Raw genomic sequence first — 26,874 nt, forward strand, 5'->3', positions numbered from 1 at the left:
CTGCATTCTTACCGTAACCTTTGACGCCCTTACTAATCGAGTACCTATCAACCTCTGCTTTAAGTATACCCACCGACTCCCACAGCTGTCTGTGGCAATAAATTCCACACATTCACCAGCCTCTGGCTAAAGAAATTCCTCCTTAACTCTGTTCTCAAAGGATGTTCTTGTATTCTGAGGCTGTGCCCTCTGGTCCCTCCACTCCACTATAGGAACGATCATCTCCAAGTCCACTCTATCTAGATCTTTCAGTATTTGATAGGTTTCAATGAAATCCCCCTTCATTCTTCTAAACTCCAGCAAATACAAGCCCAGAGCCATGAAATGCTGCTCATGCGTTAATCTTTTCATTTCTGAGATCATTCTTGTGAACTGCCTCTGAACCCTCTCCAATGCCAGCACGTCCTTTCTTAGATAAGCAACTCAAAACTTCTCACGATACTCCAAGTGTGGTCTGAGTAAAGCCTTAACAAGCCTCAGCTTTACATCCTTGCTTTTATATTCCAGTCCTCTTGAAATGAATGGCAATGTTGGATTTGCCTTTCTAACTACCAACTCAACCTGCAAGGTAACCCCTTAGGGGATTCTGCACAAGGACTCCCAAGTCCCTTTGCTACCCATTTAGAAAATAGTCTATTTTCTCTTTTAGTCTATTACTTCTTCCAAAGTGCATGATCATTCACTTCCTTACACTATATTCCATCTGCCGCTTCTTTGCCCATTCACCCAATCTGTCCAAGTCCTTCGGCAGACTCCCTGTTTCCTCAATACTACCTACCTCTCCACCTATCTTCATACCATCCACAAACTTGGCAACAAAGTCATCATCTCTGCAATATAAAGTGAAGAGAAGCAAACCCAACACTAACCCTGCAGAACATCACTAGTCACCTGTAGCTATCCAGAATAGGCTCCCTTTATTCCACTCTTTGCCTCCTGCCAGTCAGCCAATCTTAACCATATAACAATTACAGCACAGAAACAGGCCATCTTGGCCCTTCCAGTCCATGCCGAACACTTACTCTCACCTAGACCCACTGACCCGCACTCAGCCCATAACCCTCTATTCCTATCCTGTCCATATACCTATCCAATTTTACTTTAAATGACAATACCAAACCTGCCTCTGCCACTTCTACTGGAAGCTCATTCCACACAGCTACCACTCTCTGAGTAAAGAAATTCCCCCTCGTGTTACCCCTAAATTTTTGCCCCCTAACTCTCAACTCATGTCCTCTTGTTTGAATCTCCCCTACTCTCAATAGAAAAAGCCTATCCACGTCAACTCTATCTATCCCCCTCATAATTTTAAATACCTCTATCAAGGCCCCCTCAACCTTCTACGCTCCAAAGAATAAAGACCTAACTTGTTCAACCTTTCCCTGTAACTTAGGTGCTGATACCCAGGTAACATTCTAGTAAATCTTCTCTGTACTCTCTCTATTTTGTTGACATCTTTCCTATAATTTGGTGACCAGAACCGTACACAATACTCCAAATTCAGCCTTACCAATGCCTTGTACAATTTTAACATTACATCCCAACTCCTATACTCAATGCTCTGATTTATAAAAGCCAGCATACCAAAAGCTGCATGCTATATCGATATCTTATATCGATGTTAGTATCTTTCCTGTAAGACCATGGGCACTTAACTTGTTTAGCAGCCTCATGTGCGGTACTTTGTCAAAGACCTTCTGAAAATCCATGTAAGTAACATCCACTGATTCTCCTTTGTCTATCCTGCCTGTTATTTCCTCAAAGAATTCCAGCAGATTTGTCAGGCAATATTTTACCTTCAGGAAATCATGCTGACTTCAACCTATTTTATCATGTGCCTCCAAGTATCCCGAAACCTTATCTTTAATAATGGATATTATTCTCAATAGTATTCTATGCTTTAACCACATTCTTCAATTGTCCCAACCTCAAGAGAGCGCTAGTGTTGCATTTCCCAGGTAGGGGTGTGACTGAAGCTCAGTACAGTTCAGTAATGGTTTCTTCCTCTTTGTGCACCAACTTTTGAGATGAAGACCATTAACTTTGTGATAATGTTTTGTGTTTGGGCACTGACTAAGGCCTAAAGGAACATTGACTTCTTTGTTTCCCTACAGTTCTTAGTCTGCTGTTTCGAGTCCCAACACAGACACACAACTTCAAGCACATCCAGCTTCCCAGTACATACTAATAGGGCACTGTCAGAGGTAGCACCTTCCAGATGAGATTTAAACCAAAGCCTTGTCCATTATCAAATGAATGTAAGCAAGCCCGTGAACAGCAAGGAATTCTCTTTTTCATGCTTTGGTGGCTTTTATTCTTGCAGCACCCTGCAAGGGACCTGAGTCAATACATGTCAGGGACCCAAGCAAGTCACTGAGCTATCACTGAGCAAAGAAAAATTACCAAAGGAACCCTGCTAAGAAAAAAAACCATGTGGTATAAAATTGGATTTTGCAAGAACACCAGATATCTGTAATTGAAATGTGTGCCTCCAAGGCATATCAGTCATCATTGGTCATGCTTTTCATGAAAATTGACGTCTTGAAAATGATACGAGGGGTGATTGATAAGTTCATGGCCCAAGGTAGAAGGAGTCAATTTTAGAAAACCTAGCACATTTATTTTTCACCCTCCCCTAGTGTTGCCACCATGTCCTCGTGGACCTCCTTGGGTGATAAGCCCCTGAGACCGAGGTAGCAGATGACTGCACGAAGGCCGATGTTGTCCATTTTCTCAGACAGTGCTTACTTACAATTTTCGATTATCGGAAACAGAAATACCACAAAAGTTATTAACTTCAAACTTTCTGCATCATCACTCAATGAGTTGAACTGCATGTGGATGTAACGAAAGCTGTATAACTCATCTCCTTCCACCTTAGGCCACGAACTTATCAATCACCCTTGCTGTGGACACTTTCTGGAGGTCTAAGATCTGTATGCTCCACGACCGCTGGACTAAGTGTGTAAATATAGGAGGGGACTATGTTGAAAAATAAATGTGCTAGGTTTTCTAAAATTGACTCCTACCTTAGGCCATGAACTTATCAATCACCCCTCGTATGCTATATTCCATTTGTTTAAGTGATCTTGTCCATGATATTGGATGCAGTTCACAGCTACACTGGCAGAGAGGCCGTATGGATTCACCATGGGATATAGACATTTTTCTGACCTTAATCACATTAGTATTGGAACTGGTGCACCTGGTTGGCTGTGTTACACTTCATTGTGCCTAACCCACCTTGTGTCTGACAAAGGACGGACAAGTGGGAAAAACACTCTGCCGTTTATGTTATTTTTTTCTCATTGTAGACAAGAGTTATCTAATTTTTAAAATGGGTTGTTTCATTAAAACTTTTGGTATTAAAACTGTTGGATGAAAACTAATTAAAAAATTAGTAGGGAGTTTTTGAAACTCTGTAATACGGTAATACTTATAGCTCTACACTGCGGCTGGGTCACTTTTGATTGCGCATACAAGGGCATACAATTCCACGATTAAGGAATGTAATCTTTACACCACAAATTTCCCATGGGTTGCCAGGAAGGTAGAGTTGGCATGAACTGTAGCATATTTATTCATTTTTGTCGCAAATACAGAAAATAATTCTGCTGACAAAGGACTATAATTCTGTGATTTGCTCGTTTCTAAGGCTACATTTGTTCAGTTAATTGAAGTTGTTAAAAAAGGTATAGCTGCTTTGGTGCAATGGCAGTATCAGGAGTTGCAGAGAAACAGTAAGAATTCAAGGAAGAGAGCACCTTACAAGTTTGACAAAGAGACAGGATAATCTCTACAGACTGCCTTATCTCCTCTAATTCTTACATTATCATCTTCCTGTTTGGCCTGTTCATGTTCACCATCTGTAATACCCAGGTTCTCTTCATTGTCTGGCAGCTAATTGTAAATGGGAAGAGGCAGCAGAAAGATTGAAGGTAGGACGAGGTTCTGATTTGCTCGCTGATAATGCGTCACTAATTTCTTTAGTCCTTCATACCATGTATAGATCTGCCAGCAGGGAAGCCCATCTGCACCGTGCTCTCTGTTAATGATAATCAGGATATTGCTCTGTGGTGCTCTTGGGAAGGTGGAGACCCGCCAGCGACTCTTCAGTGGTTTAATATGGTGAGCGACAGTGTCGACGCAGAGGGAAGATCCAGTGTCTCACGAGTAATACCGGGTCAGAAGACGTCACACAACAGTACTTATGCCTGCAGACCATCTCACCCAGCTCTGAGGGCAGACTGGTCCTGCAAAACTACTGCACGTGAGTAGAACTGGTTCACTTATAACTACTGGCTTTGGATAGAAAATGCTCTTCCTGCACCCATTCCCATCACCAGCCTTCACTCCTGACCCCAATAACCACCCCTCCCCATTTCCTTCCTCTCTTTTTGGAAGTTGCTGATTATTTATGGGAAGCTTATACAATGCTCATCCAATACACAATTGTCCAAATGGAATCACTGGACTTGAGAAAATAGGAGGAGGAGTCGACGACCAGGCCCCGCAAGTCTGTCCCACAATTCAACACGTTGGCCTCAACACGTCTTTTGTGCCAGTTTCCCAATACACTCAAATCCCCTTCAGATTCACCATCCTCTGAGAAAAGAATCTTCTGTGCACCTTTTCTTTGAATGAATTTTGTGGCTATGTTCCCTGGTTTGTGACTTCCATCTGGTGGAGCCAACTCCAATTCTACTTGCCAGTCCCTTTAGAATCTTACGTGAATAAGGTCACCATTCTTTTTTCTAAACTCCAAATGGTTTAACCTTTTAACATTAATTAAATGGTAAGTATTAAGTTTTAATGGTAAGACTCTTGGCGGTGTGGAGGATCAGAGGGATCTTGGGGTCCGAGTCCATAGGACGCTCAAAGCAGCTGCACAGGTTGACTCTGTGGTTAAGAAGGCATATGGAGCATTGGCCTTCATCAATCGTGGGATTGAGTTTAGGAGCCGAGAGGTAATGTTGCAGCTATATAGGACCCTGGTCAGAAAGGGTCCTCTGCACTGTAGAAAGGGTGCAGAGGAGATTTACAAGGATGTTGCCTGGATTGGGGAGCAGGCCTTATGAGAATAGGTTAAGTGAACTCGGCCTTTTTTTCCTTGGAGTGACGGAGGATGAGAGGTGACCTGATAGAGGTGTACAAGATGATGAGAGGCATTGATCGTGTGGATAGTCAGAGGCTTTTTCCCAGGGCTGGAATGACTAGAACGAGAGGGCACAGTTTTAAGGTGCTTGGAAACAGGTACAGAGGAGATGTTAGGGGTAAATTTTTTACGCAGAGTGGTGAGTGCGTGGAATGGGCTGCTAACGATGGTGGTGGAAGCGGATACGATAGGGTCTTTTAAGAGACTCCTGGACAGGTACATGGAGCTTAGAAAAATAGAGGGCTATGGTAACCCTAGGTAATTCCTAAGGTAAGGACATGTTTGGCACAGATTTGTGGGCCGAAGGTCCTGTATTGCGCTGTAGGTTTTTTATGTTCCTATGTTAACAGCATTACAGTTCATAGAATAAGTTGACCAATGGGAAGGATGCATGAATTTTAGTGAAAAGAAATTTCATTTTAAGGATTAGAAGGGTGGTGCATTGTGGGGGGTGGGATTTTGAGTGTCAGGGTTGGTAGAGGGAGAAGCAATTGCTGTTTTACAAAACGTTTGCTTGAGGGTCCATCAGTCATTACCATGAACTGAGAAATAGGAAGAGGGACTGGACTGGGTGGGTCATTCTTTTGGCTTTAGCCTGTGTAACAGTTTGAATCACCTCATTCTCTGTGGTAATTTTTTTGAGTTCTATGAACTTCTATTTATCACATCCTGGACTGGAGGTGAAGCAAAACTGCCAATGGGAATCTGACATGTGTTGTGGACATAAATCCTTTCATAGGTGGTAGGGGAGAGATTCTAAAGAGACTGGGATTCAGTCAGAGGGATCTTACAGATGGACATATAAACTTTCAAACGAAGATGAGAAGCCCTTCAGCCCCTTGAGTCTGTTCTACCATTTGATATGTTCATGGCTGAATTGGCCGTAACCTCAACTCTGCATTCTTGCTTACTTCTGACCCCACCTCCCCCTTGCTTATCAAGAATCTATTTAAGGCCTGCTTCCACCACCTTATGAGGAAAAGATTTCCAAAGGCTTACAACCATTGACAGAAAATGTTTTGGTTTTTAAACAGGCTATCTGTTATTTTTAAACAGTGATCCTAATTTAAGTTTACCCACAAGAGAGAACTCCCACCCTGTCAAGACCCTTTATAAACTCAACTTGCTCTTAAATGCTGCCATTTTATGTGTACTACAGAGGTTGTCGACTCAGCCAGCTCCATCACAGACACAGCCCTCTTGACCACTGAGGACATCCTCAAGAGGCCATGCCTCAAGAAGGCAGCATCCATCAGTAAGGGCCCTCATCACCCAGAACATGCCCTCTTCTCATTACTACCATCAGGGAGGAGGTACAGGAGCCTGAAGGCCCACACTCAATGATTCGGAAACAGCTTCTTCCCCTCCGCTATCAGATTCATGAATGGTCTATGAACCCATAGCACTACTGCATTTTCCCTTTCTTTGGCACAATTTATTTACTTTTGTAATTTATGGCAATTTTACACCTTTGCACTGTATTTGCTGCTGCAGAATAGCACATTTCACATCATCTACAGTATTGTGCAAAAGTCTTAGGCATAAATACATATATAGCTTGAGTGCCTAAGACTTTTGAAAAGTACTGTATTTGTCAACGTGGAGTGGAGAGCGAGCTTGTAAAACTAGTGGGAGCAAAGGATGTTGAGAATGGTGAGGGTGGAGCTCCGCTAGAGGGGTGTGGGACAGGTGGCAGAGAAAGAGTGCCAGGGCTGGGGTTGGCATGAGTGCAGACACACCCAGCCCTGAGACACCAGGTAAGGTAATTTGATTCCAAACAATTGATCGTTACAGAATGCTCCCTTCCACTTTTCCCAACCACGATTCCCCTCTCTCTGCCCCCTTCCCACTCTCAGTCCACAACCGAGACCCATATCAGAATCAGATTTTTATCATCAACCACATATGTCATGAAATCTGTTTTTTTTTTGCAGTAGTACAGTGCAATTTGTAAAATTACTGCAGTACTGTGCAAAAGTCTTAGGCACCCTAGCTATATGTACATGCCTAAGACTTCTGCACAGTACTGTACTAAACTGACAATAAATCTAATTCTGAGTGAATGACTAACGTGATGTTAAAGTTTGCTTGTTTTTTTCATTACTGGCTAGTGTTGCCTGAAGGGAGACCCAAATGTTCAGCGACTGGAGTGAAAAACTTAGCATACACTATGCTGTCATGTAGTTGGGAAGGAGGCCTACCACAGGCTTCACTGCAGTGGAAAGACTGGAGAAGCAGCTTCTTGGGAAAGGCTGAGCGGTCCATCAACAACCAAGTGCTAACGTCGAGTCCAGTGTACGATGGCAAGGAATTCACCTGCCAAGCAACGCATCCTTTGACCAGAAGTAGGTCCTGCAACATCCAACTAGGTAAGGAGCACTTCCTGGAAAAGCATTCTTTTATAATTAATCACTGATTTTAGTCATGAACTTAAAGCTTCTATTAACCTGTAGTGAAGTGGTTCGTCTTTGACTATTACTTTACTTAACTCCTCACTTTATTTAAAGGACTGACCTGAGCTGGTATTAACATGTAACGAAAAAGATTCTAGATATTCTCTAATCCATGATTCCAACCTTTTCAGATAAAAGTCCCATATTTGATTAAATACACATGGTTACATATGCATGCTTAAATATGTGCACTCATCCATATGGAAAGATGACATACACACTTATCCACATACTTACACAGAAAGGGAATCATCACGTCATCGATTTGGACAGCATGGAAAGAGACCCTTTGGCCCACCGAGACTGTGCTTGCCATCAACCACTCATTTAGACTGATCCCATTTTCTTCTCCCTTCGTTCTCAACAATTCACCCCCCCCCCCCCACCAGATCCTAACACTCACCTAGTAGTGCGATCATTTGAGTTGAGTCTGATGTTCTCCTAAGGGGTTATTCCCTTAATGGAGTACGTCTGTGTTGGCTTAGTTTAACGTGGCGAGGCTGATGCATAGGCAGCCACCACACAGTCTTTGACAGATCGGGGTCAGGGTCCAGTGGCATGGAAAGCAAGATAACTGGGAGCTTTTCATTGCTGCAGCCTTCCTCCACCGCAACCGTCATTGTGGTGTGTCACCATCCTCTGCCAGCTCCACTACTGAGGCCCTGGGTGGATCGTTCTCTGTCTGGAGACTCCCCTTTGACCTTACCACCATGGGGGACCCGACCAGGAGCTAAAGCTTCAGCCGGCATTGCTCTTGGGATCTCAGGAACTCACAAGCCGCTCTAAATGACAAGGTGAAGATCCTTGGAGAACAACATTCACCTACAAACTATCGACATGTATAGTGGCCAATTATTCTGCCAGTCCACACCATTCAAATCTAACTAGCTATGGTAATAATCACCGGGGAAGATGCTCCCTCACTTTTCAGATGGAGATCAATGCCAGTAGTGCAGCACCCCACCACATCGCTTGCTACACACCCTGTAAACAGCTGATGATATCACAGGCAACTTCCTTTATAGATATGGAAATGTCCCAGAAATTCCAAGAGACTATTTTTTTCTGAACTTTCTAACTAAATCATCCACATGTTATTAAAACCTCACAGAGCCTCTGTAAACTTTGATACTGACGTTCCTGCCACAGATGGGGACACTCATCTAAAATAATGAGGACACACTTGGGAAGATGGGTGCACTTATTGCAAAATATGAGATTTGGAGGTGACCTAAATAAGGGTGTCGAACTTCAGGCCATCTACGTCGAAAAGCTTAAAACCAGCAAAGACTTTTTTTGTGAGATGGTGTCCGTAAGTGGAGCAAAGGTGTTATTGAGAATGATCATCGTGTTTATTCTGGTTGCAGAGGCCCCCGAACTGCTCACCCCGAGGAATATAGTAACTGTTTTCGAGGGGAGTGATGTCCACCTGACCTGCGTTCTTCGAGCTGCCTACCCCTCCTCCGAGATCACTTGGCACAACAACAGGAACGAAAGCATTTGGCTAACACCTAAGAAGTACCTGCTTCATCGGGAGGCCTTCTGGTCAAACCTAACTGTTCGAGAAATAGATGGAGACAATGATAATGGATCGTATTGGTGCACAGCGAGCAATGTGGTGGGGAGTTCGACCACTGGCATCAACCTCCACGTGAAGAGTGAGGGAGCTTTTCCCAGTGATTGCTAGATTGATTTGTAACCTTCCCTTCCTCTTGTATGCATGCAGTGTATGTAGGCAAGTGTGAAATTGTATTGTGTGTATGATTGCTTGTATATATCTTTGTGTACAAATGTGTTTGTGTAAATGTGAACATGTGAATATGTGTACACTTGTACATGAATCGGTGCATTTCTGTGTGTATTTGTGGGTGTGTGAGTGTGAGTGTGCATGTGTGTCTGTGAGGGACCTGTGTGCATAACTGTGTGTGTTTAAGGTGTGTGCATGTGTATTTCTTCCTGTGCATAGATGTTTATATGTGTCTGTATGAGTGTGCATACACACCTGTACATTTATAAGCCCATAAGACATAGGAGCAGAATTAGGCCACTTGGCCCATCAAATCTGCTCTGCCATTCCATCATGGCTGATTTATTGTCCCTCGCTACCCCATTCTCCTGCTTTCTCCCCATAACCTTTAATGCCCTTACTAATCACGAATCTATCAAACTGTGCTTTGAATATACACGATGGCTTGGCCTCCATCTGTGGCAATCAAATCCACAGATTTATAACCTTCTGGCTTTCAATATTAGGTAGGCTTTTATGAGATTCCCCCCCCCCCCCCCCCATTCTTCTAAACTCCAGCGAGTATAGAACCAGAGCCATCAAACGTTCCCCGTACATTAACCCGTTCATCCTCAGGATCATTCTCATGAACCTCCTCTGGACCCTTTCAAATACCTGAACATACTTTCTTAGAAAAGGGGCCCAAAACTGCTCGTTTGGATGTTCAAGTGTGGTCTGACCCATGCTTTATAAAGCCTCAGCATTACATCCTTGCTTTTATAACCTAGTCCTCTCGAAATGAATGCTAACATTGCATTTGACTTTCTTACCACTCACCAAACCTGCAAGTTAACCTTTAGGAAGGAAATCCTGCACAAGGATTCCCAAGTCCCTATGATTTCTGAATTGACTCCCCGTTTAGAAAATAATCTATGCTTTTATTCCTTCTACCAAAGTGCAGGACCACACACTTCCCTACACTACATTCCATCTACTACTTCTTTGCCCATTCTCCTAATCAGTCTCAATCCTTCTGCAGACTCCCTGCTTCCTCAACATGACCTGCCCTTCCACCTATGTTTGTATTATCTGCAAATCTGGTTAAGAAGTCATCAATTCTATTATCTAGATCATTGGCATGTAACATGAAAAGAAGTGGTCCCAACATTGACTGCTGCAGAATACCACTAGTCACCAGCAGCCAATTAAAAAAGGCCCCCTTTATTCCCACTCTTTGCTTCCTGCCAGTTCGGCAATCTTCTATCCATGCTAGTATCTTGCCTGTAATACCATGGGCTCTTATCGTGTTTAGCAGCCTCATGTGCAGCAAAAGTCAAAGGCCTTCTGAAAATCCAAATAAACAACATCCGCCACTCTACTTTGTCTCTCCTGCCTGTTCCTCCCTCAAAGAATTCCAACAGATTTGTCAAGTAAGATTTCCCCTTTAGGAAACCATGTTGATTTCAGCCTATTTTATCATGTGCCTCCAAGAACCCTGAAACCTCATCCTTAATAATCGACTCCAACATTTTCCTAGCCACTGAAGTCAGGCACCAGGCGAGCTTTTGCCTCATTCCCTTCTTAAAGAGCGGAGTGACACTTGCAATTTTCCTGTCCTCAGGAACCATTCCAGTATCTAGTGATCCTTGAAAGATCATTACTAATGCCTCCACAATCTCTTCAGCTACCTCTTTCAGAACGCTGGAGTGTAGTCCATCTGGTCCTGGTGACTTATCTACCTTCAGACTCTTCAGCTTCCCCAGCACCATCTCCTTAGTAATAACGACTATAGTCACCTGTGCCTTCAGACACTATTGAATTTCTGGCATACTGCTGGTGTCTTCCACAGTGAAGGCTGATGCAAAATACTTATTGAGTTTGTCCACATTTTTTGTTCCCCCATTACGACCTCTCCAGTGTCGTCATTTTCCATTAATCTAATATCCACTCTTACCTCTCTTTTATTCTTTATATATCTGAAAAAAGTCTTTGGTATCATCTTTCATATTATTGGCTAGCTTGCCTTCATATCTCATATTTCCTCTCCTTTTGGCATTTTTAGTTGCCTTCTACTGGTTTTTAAAAAGCTTCCCAATGTTCTGGCTTCCTACAAATTTTTGCTCTGTTTTATGCCCTTTCTTTTGTTTTTATTCTGTCTTTGACTTTCCTTGTCAGCTATGGTTGCCCCATCCACTCTTTTAAAAACTTCTTCTTTGGGATGTATCCATCCTGCACCTTCTGAATTGCTCCAAGAAACTCCAGCCATTGCTGCTCTGCCATCGTCCCTGCTAATATTCCCTTCCAATCAATTTTGGCCAGCTCCTCTCTCATGCTTCTGTAACTCCCTTTAATCAACTGTAATACTGGTACAAACACAAGAAAATCTGCAAGGCAACACACATAAAATGCTGGAGGAACACAGCAGCCCAGGCAGCATCTATGGAAAGGAATAAATAGTCGAATTTTTGGGCCAAGACCCTTCATTAGGACTGGAAAATTTGATGAAAAGTCAGAGAAAGATGGTAGGGGGAGGGGTGGAAGAAGTACCAGGTGATAGGTGAAACTGGGAGAGGGGGAGGAGTGAAGTAAAGAGCTGGGAGGTTGATTGGTAAACAAGATAAAAGGCTGGAGAAGGGGAAATCTGATAGGAGAGGACAGAAGGCCATGGAAGAAAGGGAAAGGGGAGGAGCACCAGGGGGAGATGATGGGCAGGTAAGGAAAAAGGTGAGAGAGGGAAACAGGAATGGGGAATGGTGAAGGGGGGGCATTACCAGAATTTCGAGAAATGTAAGTTCATGCCATCAGGTTGGAGGCTACCCAAATAGAATATAAGGTGTTGCTCCTCCAACCTGAGTGTGGTCTCATCATGGCAGTAGAGGAGGCCATGGACTGACATGTGGGAATGGGAAGTAGAATTAAAATGGGTGGCCACCGGGAGATCCCGCTTTTTGTGGTGAACGGAGCAAAGGTGCTCAGTGAAGCAGTTTCCTAATCTATGTTGGGTCTCACCGATATACAGGAGGCCACACCGGGAGCACCAGGTACAGTAGATGATCCCAACAGACCCACAGGTGAAGTGTCGCCTCTCCTGAAAGGACTGTCTGGGGCTCTGAATGGTAGTGAGGGAGGAGGTGTAAGGGCAGGTGTGGCACTTGTTCCGCTTGCAAGGGTAAGTGCCAGGAGGGAGATGAGTGGGGAGGGATAAGTGAACAAAGGCGGTGCATAGGGAGCGATCCCTGCGGAAAGCAGAAAGTGGGGGGAGAGAAAGATGTGCTTGGTGGTGGGATCCCATTGGAGATGGCCGAAGTAATGGAGAATCTCAGCATTTCAGCTAGATGACCGTTGATCACAATGGAGACACAAGAGATCAGCAGATGATGGAATTCGGAATCAGTCCTGATGTGGGGTTGTAACCTGAAACGCCAACAATTTCTATCTGTCAACAGCTGCTGCTGCTTGTTGCTCCAGACCCCAGCATCTGCAGTCTTTTGTATTGACCCATTGAATTTTCCCAACAAATTGTATGTGGCTTTCAACTGAACACTCTGAGTTTAGAAGTCACTCCAGACACATTATATGATGAGACCAGGACGTGCTGGAATCCCTCTCCATACACATTGCCAACCATGAGGTATTCTCAGTATTCCACTGCCTTGATAAAATGACCCTGTACAATACTATCTTCTGATTGTATTATAACAAATAACTCTTGATGGGCTTCCTTTTCCATTACTTATATTGGTGTTTTCTGGATTGATTTTACTTGATGGCTCTGCATTTTATTGCACTAAAAGTGCTTCTCCCTCTACCCTCACAGAGTATCCTACTCCGCCAAATGTCACCATCAGCAAGCTACTGTACAACCGCCAGCGCACTGAAGTGGTTCTGGAGTGGATAACCCGAGGCTCTGGAGACTTAACGGGCTTCATGGTGCAGAGGAGACCAGCAAGACGCTCCTTCGCTGGTTGGGGCAAAACTTTGAGAAGGAACTTTGAGGAGCCTGTCACCGACACTCACATTCCCTGGCAGGTTGTTGCCAATGCCATTGACCCTGCAGTCAGAGGTCACAAACTGGGGGGACTGGACCCCACGGTTTTATATGCTTTCCGCATTTTGGCTGTCAATCACAAGACAACAGGGTATCCTTCAGAAGTGAAAACTCCAGGTAGGGCATAAGAGAGCTTGGAAGTTTTTAAAATAATTTCACAACCACCACCTCAGTTTTTGTTATCAAGATGATATTGGCATTGGTAAGGTACATTCATTGCCCATCTCCAGGTGCCTCTTTGAGAGACTATTTGTGAAATTTGTTAACCTTATGACAGCAGTACATTGCAATACATGGTAATTTAAATATAGAGAAAATACTGAGTTACATTAAATATTAAGTATATGCATCTATTAAATGGTTAAGTTAAAATAAATAGTGCAAAATAACAGAAATAAAAAGTAGTGAGGCGGTGTTCATGGGTTCACTGTCCATTTAGAAATCGGATGGCAGAGGGGAAGAGGCTGTTCTTGAATCATTGAGTGTGTGCCTTCAGGCTCCTGTACCTCCTTCCTGATGGTAACAATGAGAAGAGGGCATGTCCTGGGTGCTGGGGGTCCTTCATGAGACAAAGGCACCAGTCCTTGAAGATGTCTTGGATACTACAGAGGCTGGTGCCCATGATAGAACTGACTAATTGCCTTACAGTTAACTAGAAAACTTTGGTGGCTAGTCCATATCTTAACAGCATTCCCACACCAGTCATTAAATGTGTAATGAGCTAACTCAGAGCTAATCCAGTACTCACGTTGTTTGGTTGGTGAGATAAGTTTCTTTTCTTCCATAAATCTTTGAGCCCAAGTATCCTCAGGGTATTCAAGTTTGTACAAAAATGGCATAGTGTGGGGGATCAATATTAATTTTCTGCAAGTTCATGGTGAAGGCTGTTTACGTTCTCCTGATGTGATGTGTGTTTTAAGTTCTCAACCTTCCACAGGATACAAGGAACATTATTTTAAAAGTTTGTGAGCAGCTAATAAACATTCATCCCCTTGACAGCTTCAAGCAAATGAGGTCACTGGTGGGTGATGGAGCAGGCATCACACTGTCTCTGACAACCAATAGAACAAAACGTTGTGGGTGGTTGGCACCCAACACAAGAGCTGTGGCAGTCATACCCATATTCCAGGCCACTTACATCTGCATTCACAGAGAAAGAAGGACATAACTTCTTTCATAACTTATGGAAAAGCATGGTAGCATAGTGGTTAGCACAAGACTTTACAGTAACAGCAACCTGGGTTCAATTCCCACTGCTGTCTGTAAGGAGTTTATACGCTCACCACGTGGGTTTCCTCCGGATGCTCTAGTTTCCTCCCAAAATCCAAAGACATACTGGTTGGTAGGTTAATTGATCATTGTAAATTGTCCCGTACTTAAATCAGGGGCTGCTGGGCAGAGCGGTTTGAAGGGCCGGAAGGGCCTTCTCCACACTGTATCTCAATAATAATTAGTGAACTGTCTGATTTAAAACTCCTGGGTCATTTGAGATACTTCACAAGTAGGAACAAGCCTTTTAAATTCTGGAGCATGTCTTCACACTTTAGTGAAGTCTCGCTTCTGAATTCAAGGCCTTCACTGTTTTGAAATTAACCATGCACCACTTCACATCAGCACTGTCAGTCATTTGACACTTTATTTCTGTGTGTGTAAGGGGAGGGAGTTCTTGCTGATGTTTGATTATCAGTTTTCAGGTTAAAAGAGAGTCACACAACATATGAAATATTGGGCCTTAGACAGTACAGTGTTAATTGGGCCATCGGTTAATTGGGGAAACTACTTATTAAAGAACTTAAAGAACAACTCTTAAAGAACAAAAACTAATCAAGAAAGTACTGAGATTTCCTTTGCTTATTTGGGACACTGTGCTGCTTAATTGGGACAAGAGACTGTTGCTGAACAGTTTTTAATTAGCGCCAGTCTCGTGCACTTGTGTGGTTGTTAGACACAACACTGTGCTTAGAGCAAACCGTTTTTAAATAGCATCAATTGCGTGAGGTTCTGTTTAAAAAGCAGTGATTTTTGTCGCTGACAGTTGGCGAGAAATGCTGTAAGCCATTTCAGAACCGTTTTGCTCACTGTGGTTTCAAACGTTCAGTGTTGGAGAATGTAGAAACAACGAGAAATGAAAGTGAAGTGATTTCACTACTTCAGCAAGATAGGAACTATGAAGAATTTGAAGGTATCGACAATCATCTTGAATGATACAATGAAAATGATTTGGAGGATGCAACAGTTTCTAACTGGTGTCAGTCGCATGCACTTGTGTGGCCATTAGACAGTGCTTAGAATTGACAGTTTTTAAACAGCGTCAGATGTGTCTGCTTGTGTTATATTATTCATTTGGGCCAGTGCACGCAAATTAAAAAGCAGAGTTTTTTGACACTACTTCACGCAGGAAGACAATGAAGGCAGAACATTATCTGACTAGGTGTCTGCGCTGATTTTGTTCATTTACAGTCAATCAAAAGAACACAGCAGCTTCCACTGGATGAATTTCTCCATCAATAACTATTAGGAACTAATACCCAGTTTTATAGAACTGTAGTAATATTGATAGTGTTCTAATTTGCTCTGTACTTCATTTAAATACATAATTTGTTACTCAGTTAAATGGTAATTGTCTTTTTAAAACTATTTCTTGAAACTTGGGAATAATTGGGGCAGCCGCTTAATTGGGCCAAAATGTACTAGTCGCGCTGTGAACTAATTAACTAGAATCTACTGTATTTCTATCTCGTTACATCCTCACATCGATACACACAGGGAAGGTAAAGAATCTCAAACTTGAAGCCACGTCTTCAGTTGCCCTGCCAAAGGCTACTGCAGGAGAATACAACTTTGGCCTTGAAGGCTATTGTTTTGGGAGGAAGACACAGGAAGGGTTACGAGCTATGATGGTGGAGCTCGGTAACTAATTTAGGTCTATACATTCATTAACAACCTTGTATACACAGTAACTCGTTGGTAGTGTTAGAGCTACATCCAGACACAGGGAGAACATTTGATGATATTCCTGGCTTGAAGATGGCGGAATATTCTTAATGAGTTAATCAATGAGCTTGTTGCTGTAGGATGCCGAGTTTCTGAACAACTCCTGTAGTCACAGTTTTAATGTGGTGGTCTGGTTGAGTTGCTGGTTTATGAAGTCCCCAGAGATGTTGACAATGGGAAAGTCAATAGTAATGTCATTGAATGTCAAGGATAGGGGATGGGATCTCTTTTTAGAGACGGTCATTACTTAGCTCTTCTCTGGCATAAGTTATTCTTACCATTTATGAATGTGTCCATAAACATTGTCCAGCCTGAGGAGTTGTGAATGAAACCGAATATTGAATAATCATCAGCAAACATCCTCTCCTCTGATGTGATGTTGTGAGAAAAGTCATTGATAAAGCTGCTGAAAGTAGTTGGTGTACAGCATGTGACGTGGCACTTCATGGAAATACAATAAACAAATGCACCAAGCCTTTTCTAGTCCGAGATGTTGCCAAGATAGATGATAGCCACATTGAAGTTCTGTGAGTAACTGAGAAATAATTATAAAATCATAGAGTGATAGAGCGTGGAATCGGGCTCTTTGGCCCACCTCATCCATGCTGACTCTCTTGCCCAGCGAGGTAGTTCCATTTGCCTATGTTTAGCTGTAGACATCTAAACCTCTCCTATCTATGTACTTATCAAAATGGTTTTTAAATATTGCTAATGTGCCTGTCCTAGCCACTATTTCTGGCAGCTCATTCCAATAATAGGGAAGAAGCATATCAGGATGCTCTTCATTGACTACAGTTCTGCTTTCAACGCTATCATCCCCTTAAAACTAATCAATAAGCTCCAAGACCTAAGCCTTGATACCTCCTTGTGCAACTGGATCCTTGATTTCCTCACTTGAAGACCCCAGTCAGTTCAGATTGGCAACAACATCTCCACGGTCACCAACAGCACAGGTGCACCACAAGGCTGTGTGCTTAGCCCCCTGCTCTACTCACTTTATACTTATCACTGTGAAGCTAAGTACAGCTCCAATTTTCAAATTTAAGTTTGGTGATGACTCCACTCTCGTAGGCTGAAAATGGTCATAAATTGGCATATAGCAGGGAGATTGAAAATCTGGTTGAATTGTGCCACAACAGCAATCTCTCACTCAACGTCAGCAAAACCAAACAGCTGATTATTGGGTACAGGAGGAGTGAACTGGATATCCATGAGTCAGTCCTCATCAGGGGATAAGAGTTGGAGAGGGTCAGTAACTTTAAATTCCTCAGGGTTAACATAGCAGAGGAACTGTCTTGGGACCAGCACGTAAGTGCCATGGCAACATCTCTACTGTCTTAGACATTTGTGCATATTCAGCATATCACCTAAAACTTTGACAAACTTCTATTGATGCACAGTGGACAGCATCCTAACTGGTCGCATCATGTCCTGGTATGGAAACACCAATGCCCAAGAACAGGAAAGCCTAATAAAAGTAGTGGATAGAGCCCAGTCCATCGCAGGAAAAGCCCTCCCCACCATTGAGCACGTCCTCAAGGAGCGATGACTCAAGAAAGCAGCATCCATCATCAGGGACCACCACCAACCACGCCATGCTCTCTTCTCACTGCTGCTGTCGGGAAGGAGGTACAGGAGCCTTAGGTCCTATAACACCAAGTTCAGGAACAGTTATTACTTGACAACCATCACTGGGGTCCTGAACCGGCATAGATAACTTCACTCACGTCAACATTTAACTGACTCCATAACCTATGGACTCACTTTCCAAGGACTCTACAACTCATACTCTCGGTCTAATTTATTTATTTATTTAGTATTATTTGTTTTTGATTGTATTTTAGGATCAATGAAAATCTACAAAGACCAACAAACAACTAATTTGCAGAAGACGACAGCTTTTCATTGATTTTAATGTATTTGTTTGTTCTACTCTGAATGCCTGCAAGAAAATGAATTTCGGGGTAGTATATGGTGACATGCACTCAGTAAAGTGGCTAATAAAATACCTAATAAAGTGGGCACTGAGTGTATGTTCATGGTCTTGTGTCACATGTTCAAGGTTCAACGTGTTCAGTGATGCTCTTCTGCACACTACTATTTTAACGTGTGGTTATTTGAGTTACTGTCGCCTTCTTGTCAGCTTGAACCAGCCTGGCCATTCTCCTCTGACCTCTCTCATTAAGTAAGCATTTTCCCTCATAGAACTGTTGCACACAGGATGTTTTGTTCTTGTTTTTCTTGCCATTCTTTGTAAACTCTGGAGACTGTTATGCCTGAAAATCCAAGAAGATCAGCAGTTTCTGAGATACTCAAACCACCCCATCTGGCACCAACAATCATTTTATGGTCAGAGTCACTTGGATCGCAGTTCTTCCCCATTCTGTTGTTTCGTCTGAACAACAACTGAACCTCGTGATCATGTCTGTATGCTTTTATGCATAGAGTTGCTCCCAAATGATTGGTTGATTAGATATTTGCATTAATAAGCAGGTGTACAGGTGTACCTAATAAAGTGGGTCACTGGATGTATACGTACTTTGATAATAAATTTACTTTGAACTTCGAATCTTAAACTCACATTGTTTGCATGAAGAAGCTGCCCCTGACGTTGCTTTTAAATCTCTCACTTCTAATCTTAAACCTATGCTGTTGTTTTTAGCAACACACACAAAATGCTGGAGGAACTCAGCAGGCCAGGCAGCATCTATAGAAAAAGAGTACAGTCGATATTTTGGGCCGAGACCCTTCAGCAGGAGAGGAGAGAAAAAGATGAGGAGTAGATTGAAAAGGTGGGGGGAGGGGAGGAAGAAACACAGGTGATGAGTGAAACTGGGAGGGGTGAAATAAAGAGCTGAGAAGTTGATTGGTAAAAAAGATATCAGGCTCTGTCTCTGAGACAAAACTGTGCATAGGTGCCATGGAGAAACGTATCATTGTCTGAGTTTAAGCAACATTTAGTATTGAGGCTGATGAACTGTCAAACTAAGAACCCACAGAATATGATAAGGAGTACATTATTTAATGAAAGGCTAGCTACTGGAAACAGCATAATGCAACCATTAAGTTTAGGTCCTGCCCGAGGAACTCCTGCAATGATGTCTTGTGGTTGAGATGATTGACCTCCAGCAAACATAATCACCTTGCTTTTATGCAAAGGATGGCCTCATCAAGGATTGTTGGTCCCTTGATGCTCATTGACGTCAGTTTTCCAAAGATGTTGCAATTAGCAACTCAGGGTAGTCCTCTCGCCCCTCTCCTGGAATTCAACGTTTTGGTCCATGTCTGATCCAAGGCTTTAATGAAGACTGGAGAGAAAGGATTCCAGCAAAATCCAAACAGGGCATTGATGAGCAGGATATTGGTAAGTTAGTGCTACTTAATAGCATTGTCGACATAGTTTTTGTTGCTTTGGTCAGAATCTGAAAGAGAATCAGAATTAGAATCAGGTTTACTATCACTGACCTTTGTTTTGAAACAAACCAATGATTAAATAAACAGTGGAAAAGGGGAATAGAGAGGCATTGTTCATGGACCGTTCAGAAATCTGAAGGCAGAGGGATAGAAGCTGTTCCTAAAATGTTGGATGTGACTCTTTAGGCTCCTGTACTGGCTCCCCAAGGGTAGTAATGAGAAGCAGGCATGTCCTAGGTGGTGAGAGTGCTCAATGATGGTTGTGCCCATGATGAATCCTCTGTAGCCTCTTTCTATCCTGTGCATTGAAGCCTTCGTAACTGGTTTTGATGCAACCAAACAGAATGCTTTCCACGGTGCTTCTATAGAAATTCGCTAGTCATTGGTGATATACCAAATCTCAAACGCCTGATGAAGTAGAACCACTAGTGTGCCTTTTTCACAAGCCTCAATGTGTTGGGCCCAGGATCCTGTGAGATGCTGCTGCCCACTGACCCCTCAACGAGGACTGCTGTGTGTTCTCCCAACTTCTCCACCCTGATGTCCACAATCAATTTCTTGATCTTACTGATGCTGAGTGCAAGGTTGTTGTTTCGACACGACACAACCAGCTGATCTGTCTTACTCCTGTATGCCTCGTCGTTGCCATCTGAGATTCTGCTGAAAGCAGGGTGTCATTGCTAAGATTATAGATGGTGCCTGAGCCATCAGGAGTGCAGAGAAAGTCGAGCAGTGTGCTAAGCATGCATACTTGAGGTGCAACTGCATTGATGGTCAACAAGGTGGTGTTATTACCAATCCACACTCACTGGGGTCTTCCGATGGGGGAGTCAAGGATCCGTTTGTAGAGGGATCCAGGTTTTGAAGCTTGTTGATTAGTACTGAGGGGATGACAGGGTTGAACATCAATAAAACTCAGTCTGACATATGCATTGCTGTTGCAAAGCCAAGAGGAGAGCCAATGAGATTGCATCCACTGTAGATTCCAAATAGATTAATGGGTTACTAATGAGCCAAATTATAATGTCCTACTCTTTGAGGGCTGCAGCTGCTCTCATATATATTGGAACAGCTTTATAATGTATGGCTAGTTCTAGAATACATCCTTATACACCGACTGGAATGTTGTGTGATCCCATACCTTTTATATATTCAGTCCTCTCAGACATTTCGTGGTACCATGTAGGGTGGATTAAATTGGCTGAAGACCCCAATGGCAGGTTCATCGGTGGAAGTCAAATCATCTTGTCGGCTGATGATTTGCCTGCTTGGTTCCTAGATGAAAATGTTTGTAAATATACTCCATGGCCATTTTATTAGGTACGCTTCTGCACCTGTTCGTTACTGCAAATCTCTAATCAGGCAATCATATGGCAAAAATTCAATGCGTAAAAGCATGCAGACATGGTCAAGAGGTTCTGTTGTTGTCCAGATCAAACATCAGAATGGGGAAGAAATGTAATCTAAGTGACTTTGACCGTGGAATGATTGTTGGTGCCAGATGGGATAGCTTGAATATCTCAGAAACTGCTGATCTCCTGGGGTTTTCACGCACAACAGTCTCTAGAGTTTACAGAGAATGGCACGACAAACAAGAAATATCCAGTGAGCAGCAGTTCTGTGGGTGAAAACACCTTGTTAATGAGAGAGGTCAGAGGGGAAAGGCCAGACTGGTTCAAGCTGATAGGAGATCATTAGGAACTCAAACAACCACATGTTACAACAGTGGTCTGCAGAGCAGCACCTATGAATGCACGACACGCCAAACCTTGAAGTGGATAGGCTACAGCAGTTGAAAGCCACAAACATACAGAATTACACTAGGTACTGCGCCCAATAAAATGCCACTGAGTGTATTTCAGCTGGGTCCCACCATTGTCAAAAATAGAGGTATTCTTAGTCCTTCTGTTAGCTGTTCAATAATACAGCACGATTCATAGATGGACACGGCAGGACTGTAGGGATTTTGAGCTGATTTGTTAGTGGTGTCCGTCAGTTTTTCATCTTTTTTGTTATACTCAGTCCTTCTCCAGCACTTTCAGATAGGATTGTTTGCACAAGGCAGTGGAGCTGGACAATCTATTTTTCTTCCGGAGTACTGAGCAATATGACGTGCACCAGGTATATATACTGGGTAGACCAAGTGATTGAGGAGCTCTTGCTGATTCTTTGATAACAAGATAACACAGACTTACGATGACTCATATGTGACACAAGAGAACAAATTATTGATATTCACAAGCAGGTAGGGTTCACACTGCGTATTTGTTATCACAAAAACAGAATTAGACACAGCATTTGGAACAAACTTGAGGAAGTATCTCACAAAGAAAAGTTGCAGAGAAATTTAGATAAAAATTGCAGTTTAGGACTAACTTGATTGGTCTGCAAAGCAGCTGGTGCTCATTCAATGGGCTGGTTGGCTTTGTGTGTGTTGTGAAATTTGTTAACCTAGCAGCAGCAGTACATTGCAATACATGATAATACAGAAAAATTAATTGATTAACCACAGTAAGTATATGTACAGTATATTAAATAGTTAAATTAAAAATAGTGCAAAAACAGAGATAATAAAAAGAAGTGGGGTTCAATGTCCATTTAGGAATCGGATGGCAGAGGGGAAGAAGCTGTTCCTGAATCGCTGAGTGTGTGCCTTCAGGCTTCTGTACCTCCCTCCTGTCAGTAACAGTGAGAAGTGGACATGTCCTGCGTGATGGGGGTACTTAATAACGGACGCCACCTTTCTGAAGCACCACTCCTTGAAGATGTCTTTGATACTATGGAGGCTAATACCCAAGATGGAGCTGACTAATTTTTCAACTTTCTGTAGCTTCTTTCAATCCTGTGCAGTAGCCCCCCACCCTCACAATACCAGATGGTGATGCAACCTGTCAGAATACTGTCCGTGGTACATCTGTAAAAATTTTCTAGAGTCTTTGGTGACATGCCAATTCTTCTCAAGCTCCTAATGAAATATAGCTGCTGTCTTGTCTTCTTTATAGCTGCGTCGATATGTTGGGACCAGGTTAGATCCTCAGAAATATTAACACCCAGGAACTTGAAACTGCTCACTCTCTCCACTTCTGATCCCTCTATGAGGATTGGTTTGTGTTCCCTTGTCTTACCCTTTCTGAAGTCCACAATCAGTTCTTTGGTCTCACTGACGTTGAGTGCCAGGTTGTTGCTGCAACTCCCCTCAATTAGCTGGTATATCTTATTCCTGTATGCCCTTTTGTCTCCATCTGAGACACTGCCAACAATGGTTGTATCATCAGCAAATTTATAAATGGCATTTGAGTTATGCCTAGCCACGTAGTCATGGGTACAGAGAGTAGAGCAGTGGGCTAAGCACACATCCCTGAGGTGCACCAGTGTTGATCACCAGCGAGGTGGAGATGTTATTAGCAATCCACACAGATTGTGGTCTTCTGATTATGAAGTAGAGGATCCAGTTGCAGAGGAAGGTACAGAGGCCCAGGCTCTGTAGCTTTTCGATCAGGACTGTGGGAATGACAGTGTTAAATGCTGAGCTATAGTCGATGAACAACATCCTGACATGGATGTTTGTGTTGTCCAGGCGGTCTAAAGCCGTGTGAAGAGCCATTGAGGTTGTGTCTGCTGTAGACCTATTGTGGTGATACCTATGAAACTAGGTATTCCTGGAACTGTTGTCATTGTTGTGTAAAGGTGCTTGATTCTTGGCGATCCAGTTAATATTTTTACATGTATTTTGTGGAGATGACTCAATTTTTTAATCTGCTGATTTTAATTTTATTTGTATGGTAAATTTTGCTGTGCTCTCTCCAAACCTCTGAATAATATCATGATTTATGTATTTTTCTAAAATAAAGAGTATTTCTTAGTATTAAGCCTTTGTGAAGGCCAATTGAACATGAAGAAAACACAGTCTACCTCTATGCTGCGGCAATCCAGGTAATCAGATCTAACCCCTTCTCCCAATTATTCCAGTTTACAGTTTCCTACTGTGTTTTTCCAGCATTTTCTGATTTTATTTCAGATTTCCAGCATCTGCCATTTTTTATTTTGATTTCCATTGTTATGAACTTGTTACAAACCTCAAAGCAAGAGTATTTTTCTGGGATTGGGTAATTTTCAATTTGAGTAAAAAGGTGTATGGTATTGACCCAGTTACTTCCTGGAAGTTCACAGCAATGAAAGTTGATTGTATAGATGTATTTAGTGCTTTGTAAGGTTTCTGAAAGTTAGTTGACTTGAGGTGCAGGGCTCTGATAAATATTTTGATGAAACTTAATTAGAAAGTATTGACAGTCTGTAAGAGCACCCTGTTAAAATGTTGTGAATTAAGTATTTTGATTTGAATATATTACCATCAAATATTTCTTTTAAAGAGATCAGACTTTTCTCTTGAAGGTGATTAAGATCTAAGTCTGAGAAGATGGAAAACTTTTGACAAACAAATTCTATAGGGTTCAGTGTGTTTGTCTCTGTGGAAAGTGGAAAGATTGTAGTTTCAGATGAAGGTTTTATGAGAAAAACAGAAAATGCTGAAAATACTCAACAGGTTAGGGGCATCTGTGGAGAGTGAAATGGAGTCAATCTGGGGCGGCATGGTAGCTTAGCGGCTAGCGTAGTGCTATTACAGTGCTAGCGATCTAGGTTCAATTTCCGCCACTGCCTCTAAGGAGTTTGTACATACTCCCCATGACTGTGTGAGTTTCCTCTGGGTGCTTCGGTTTCCTCGCATATTCCAAAGACGTACAAGGTAGTAGGGTTAATTGGTCACATGCACATACTTTGTAGGCGTGGGTTCATTGGGTTGGAATGGCCTGTTACCATGCTGTTTGGAAATGTTAATTTTGGTTTACTTTCTGAGATGCAGCCAGAGCTGTTGACTGCTTCCAATATTTTCTGTTTTCATTTCTGATTTCCAGCATCTGCAGATTTTTTCTTTTTGCTTTTCAGGGTGATGAAAGTCTTTTGTTTTTTTGATAATTACTAACAATGAAAAGTCATAGACAAGAAAAAGTTGTTTGGCTCCTGGGAATCATTCCATGAGCCTGCTCAGCATGGTAATTAGCTGGTAAACCAATCCCCAGGTAATTTAATTGGATAATAGCTCAATAGGCTAATGCACTAATCCTCTTGAAACTCAGTTACATTCAGCACTTGATACAATATACAGTAGGTACTGTGGTCATTTGCGTTATAGTCATCTAATACTCTGACCATCTAATCACATGATACTCTAATTGCACTCTGGCTTAATCAGCTGAATCCAAACCCTCTGATATCCCAGTTAATTAACATCATTCCTTCCCATTGCAATGCTCTCAGACCCTTAACTCTACCTCTCTTGCTTATTTCACAGTTGTCACTTTAGTATTCCTTTTCCACTACTTCAGATTCCACTACTTTGCACCATTCTGTTGTTTTGTGATTGCTGCTGTATTTATTGGTTTTTATATCATTACCATCTACACTTTAGGCCAGAGGTGTCGAACTCAATTGCACATGGGGCCAAAACTCAAAGCACACTTTAGGTCGCGGGCCGAACAGGATAAACATTTATTGAACACACTAAAACTAAACATTTTTTGAACATAAATATGAATAAAAACAGACATGAATATTATTCCAGAAAAAATAAACTAAAACTTTAAATAACTTAAATATTTTGCTCTCCATAAAAATATCTCCTGTCAGTATTATACAAGTTAGAAATATGAGCATGCTGCAAAAAAACCCTGAAAATATAAATAAAATTTGTGCTTTTCAGCAAAAGTTAAAACAACAACAAATCAAAACACTCAGTTTTCTTTGCTCTTATGCTGTTTTGTCAGAGCTGGATGCTTGGCATCTTTTCTTGGCAATAAGTTCGTTTAGGTTTGGTGTAAGGTTCTGTGTTGTGGAGATTCTCAGGATGGACTGCAGGTGTTCATCAGTGAGACGACTCCTGTGTGATGTTTTGTTAATCTTCATCACTGAGAAAAGCTTCTCACACAGATATGTGCTACCAAACATGCACAAGGTTCGAGCCGCATGTAGAGGGAGTTGAGGCATTGCTTCAAGAATGGAGCGAATAAACTGTACGGGCCCTGCAGTGTCGTACTTTGCCTTTAGTGTCCCATTACACTGCAGCTCTATCAGCTCCATCTGAATCTGTACAGGTGCAGTTTCCACGTCGACGGCAAATGGGTTGCGAAGCAGCTCGAAATTAATTTTTTGTGCTTCAAAGTCACCAAAGCGCTGTGCGAACTCAGTGCGAAGTGCGCTCAGTTTATCAGCAAAGTGCGCATTTGGGAACATCATTGCGCCGACCTGGTTCAACATTATTTGGCAACAGGGAAAATGAGGCAAGTTGCACTGGTGCATTTGTGTCTCCCATAAGAGCAGCTTCACTTGAAATGCCTTCACTTTTCTCTTCGCCATTGTTAGGGGTTAGCTTTGACTTCAGAATAGCGTTGTATACAGCAACAGACGCTTGATGCGGGAATGTTCCCGGGTAGCCTATCGGCAGCTGTTGCGCTGCATTATGGGATCTGTAGTTTGTTTGTTATCAGCGCTTCATATTGCCGGGCCATTAATAATTAAAATAATAGATCTATCTAAAATGATCTTGCGGGCCGGATATAATTGTACGCCGGGCCGGATATGGCCCGTGGGCCTTGTGTTTGACACATATGCTTTAGGCAAACTAGGAATTTCATTGCACCCTGGTGAAAATGACAATCTCGCCTAATCCAGCCTTTAACAAATCACAAGGTTATGATAATACAAACTCATATAACAAAGCAACAGTTATGTCTGTGTTGGATTAATTGATCCTAAAGGTACTTCCATCAACATAAACACTATTCAGACAGGGTGGTCTTTCTGTTTTGAAGACTAAAGAGCCCCATGTTCACATCCATTATTTTTCCTACTCATACTTATATGTCTTTTTTCCCTTATACCTTCTGTCCTGCTTGAAGATGAATATTGAATGGATCTCTGGTAAGATATGATGGACTCTTGATCTCACAATCTACCTCAGTATGGTCTTGCACATTATCCTGATTACACTGGCACCCATCACCCTATCTCTTTCCCCTCCTCTGCTCTC

At 42.4% G+C, this 26,874-nt stretch overlaps 1 protein-coding gene across 1 annotated transcript in view; it reads left to right on the plus strand.

Annotated features, from left to right (window-relative positions):
- Positions 1-26,874, plus strand: part of LOC140716667 (V-set and immunoglobulin domain-containing protein 10-like 2) — a 109,990-nt gene that overhangs the window by 64,007 nt on the left and 19,109 nt on the right. The window contains exons 7-10 of the mRNA XM_073029487.1: positions 4,010-4,270; positions 7,267-7,524; positions 8,976-9,266; positions 13,152-13,499. Coding sequence (XP_072885588.1) covers positions 4,010-4,270; positions 7,267-7,524; positions 8,976-9,266; positions 13,152-13,499 — 1,158 coding nt within the window. The remainder of the gene's footprint in view (positions 1-4,009; positions 4,271-7,266; positions 7,525-8,975; positions 9,267-13,151; positions 13,500-26,874) is intronic.

Source organism: Hemitrygon akajei, chromosome 26 (genome assembly GCF_048418815.1).
Source record: "Hemitrygon akajei chromosome 26, sHemAka1.3, whole genome shotgun sequence".
NCBI classification, from domain to species: Eukaryota; Metazoa; Chordata; class Chondrichthyes; order Myliobatiformes; family Dasyatidae; genus Hemitrygon; species Hemitrygon akajei.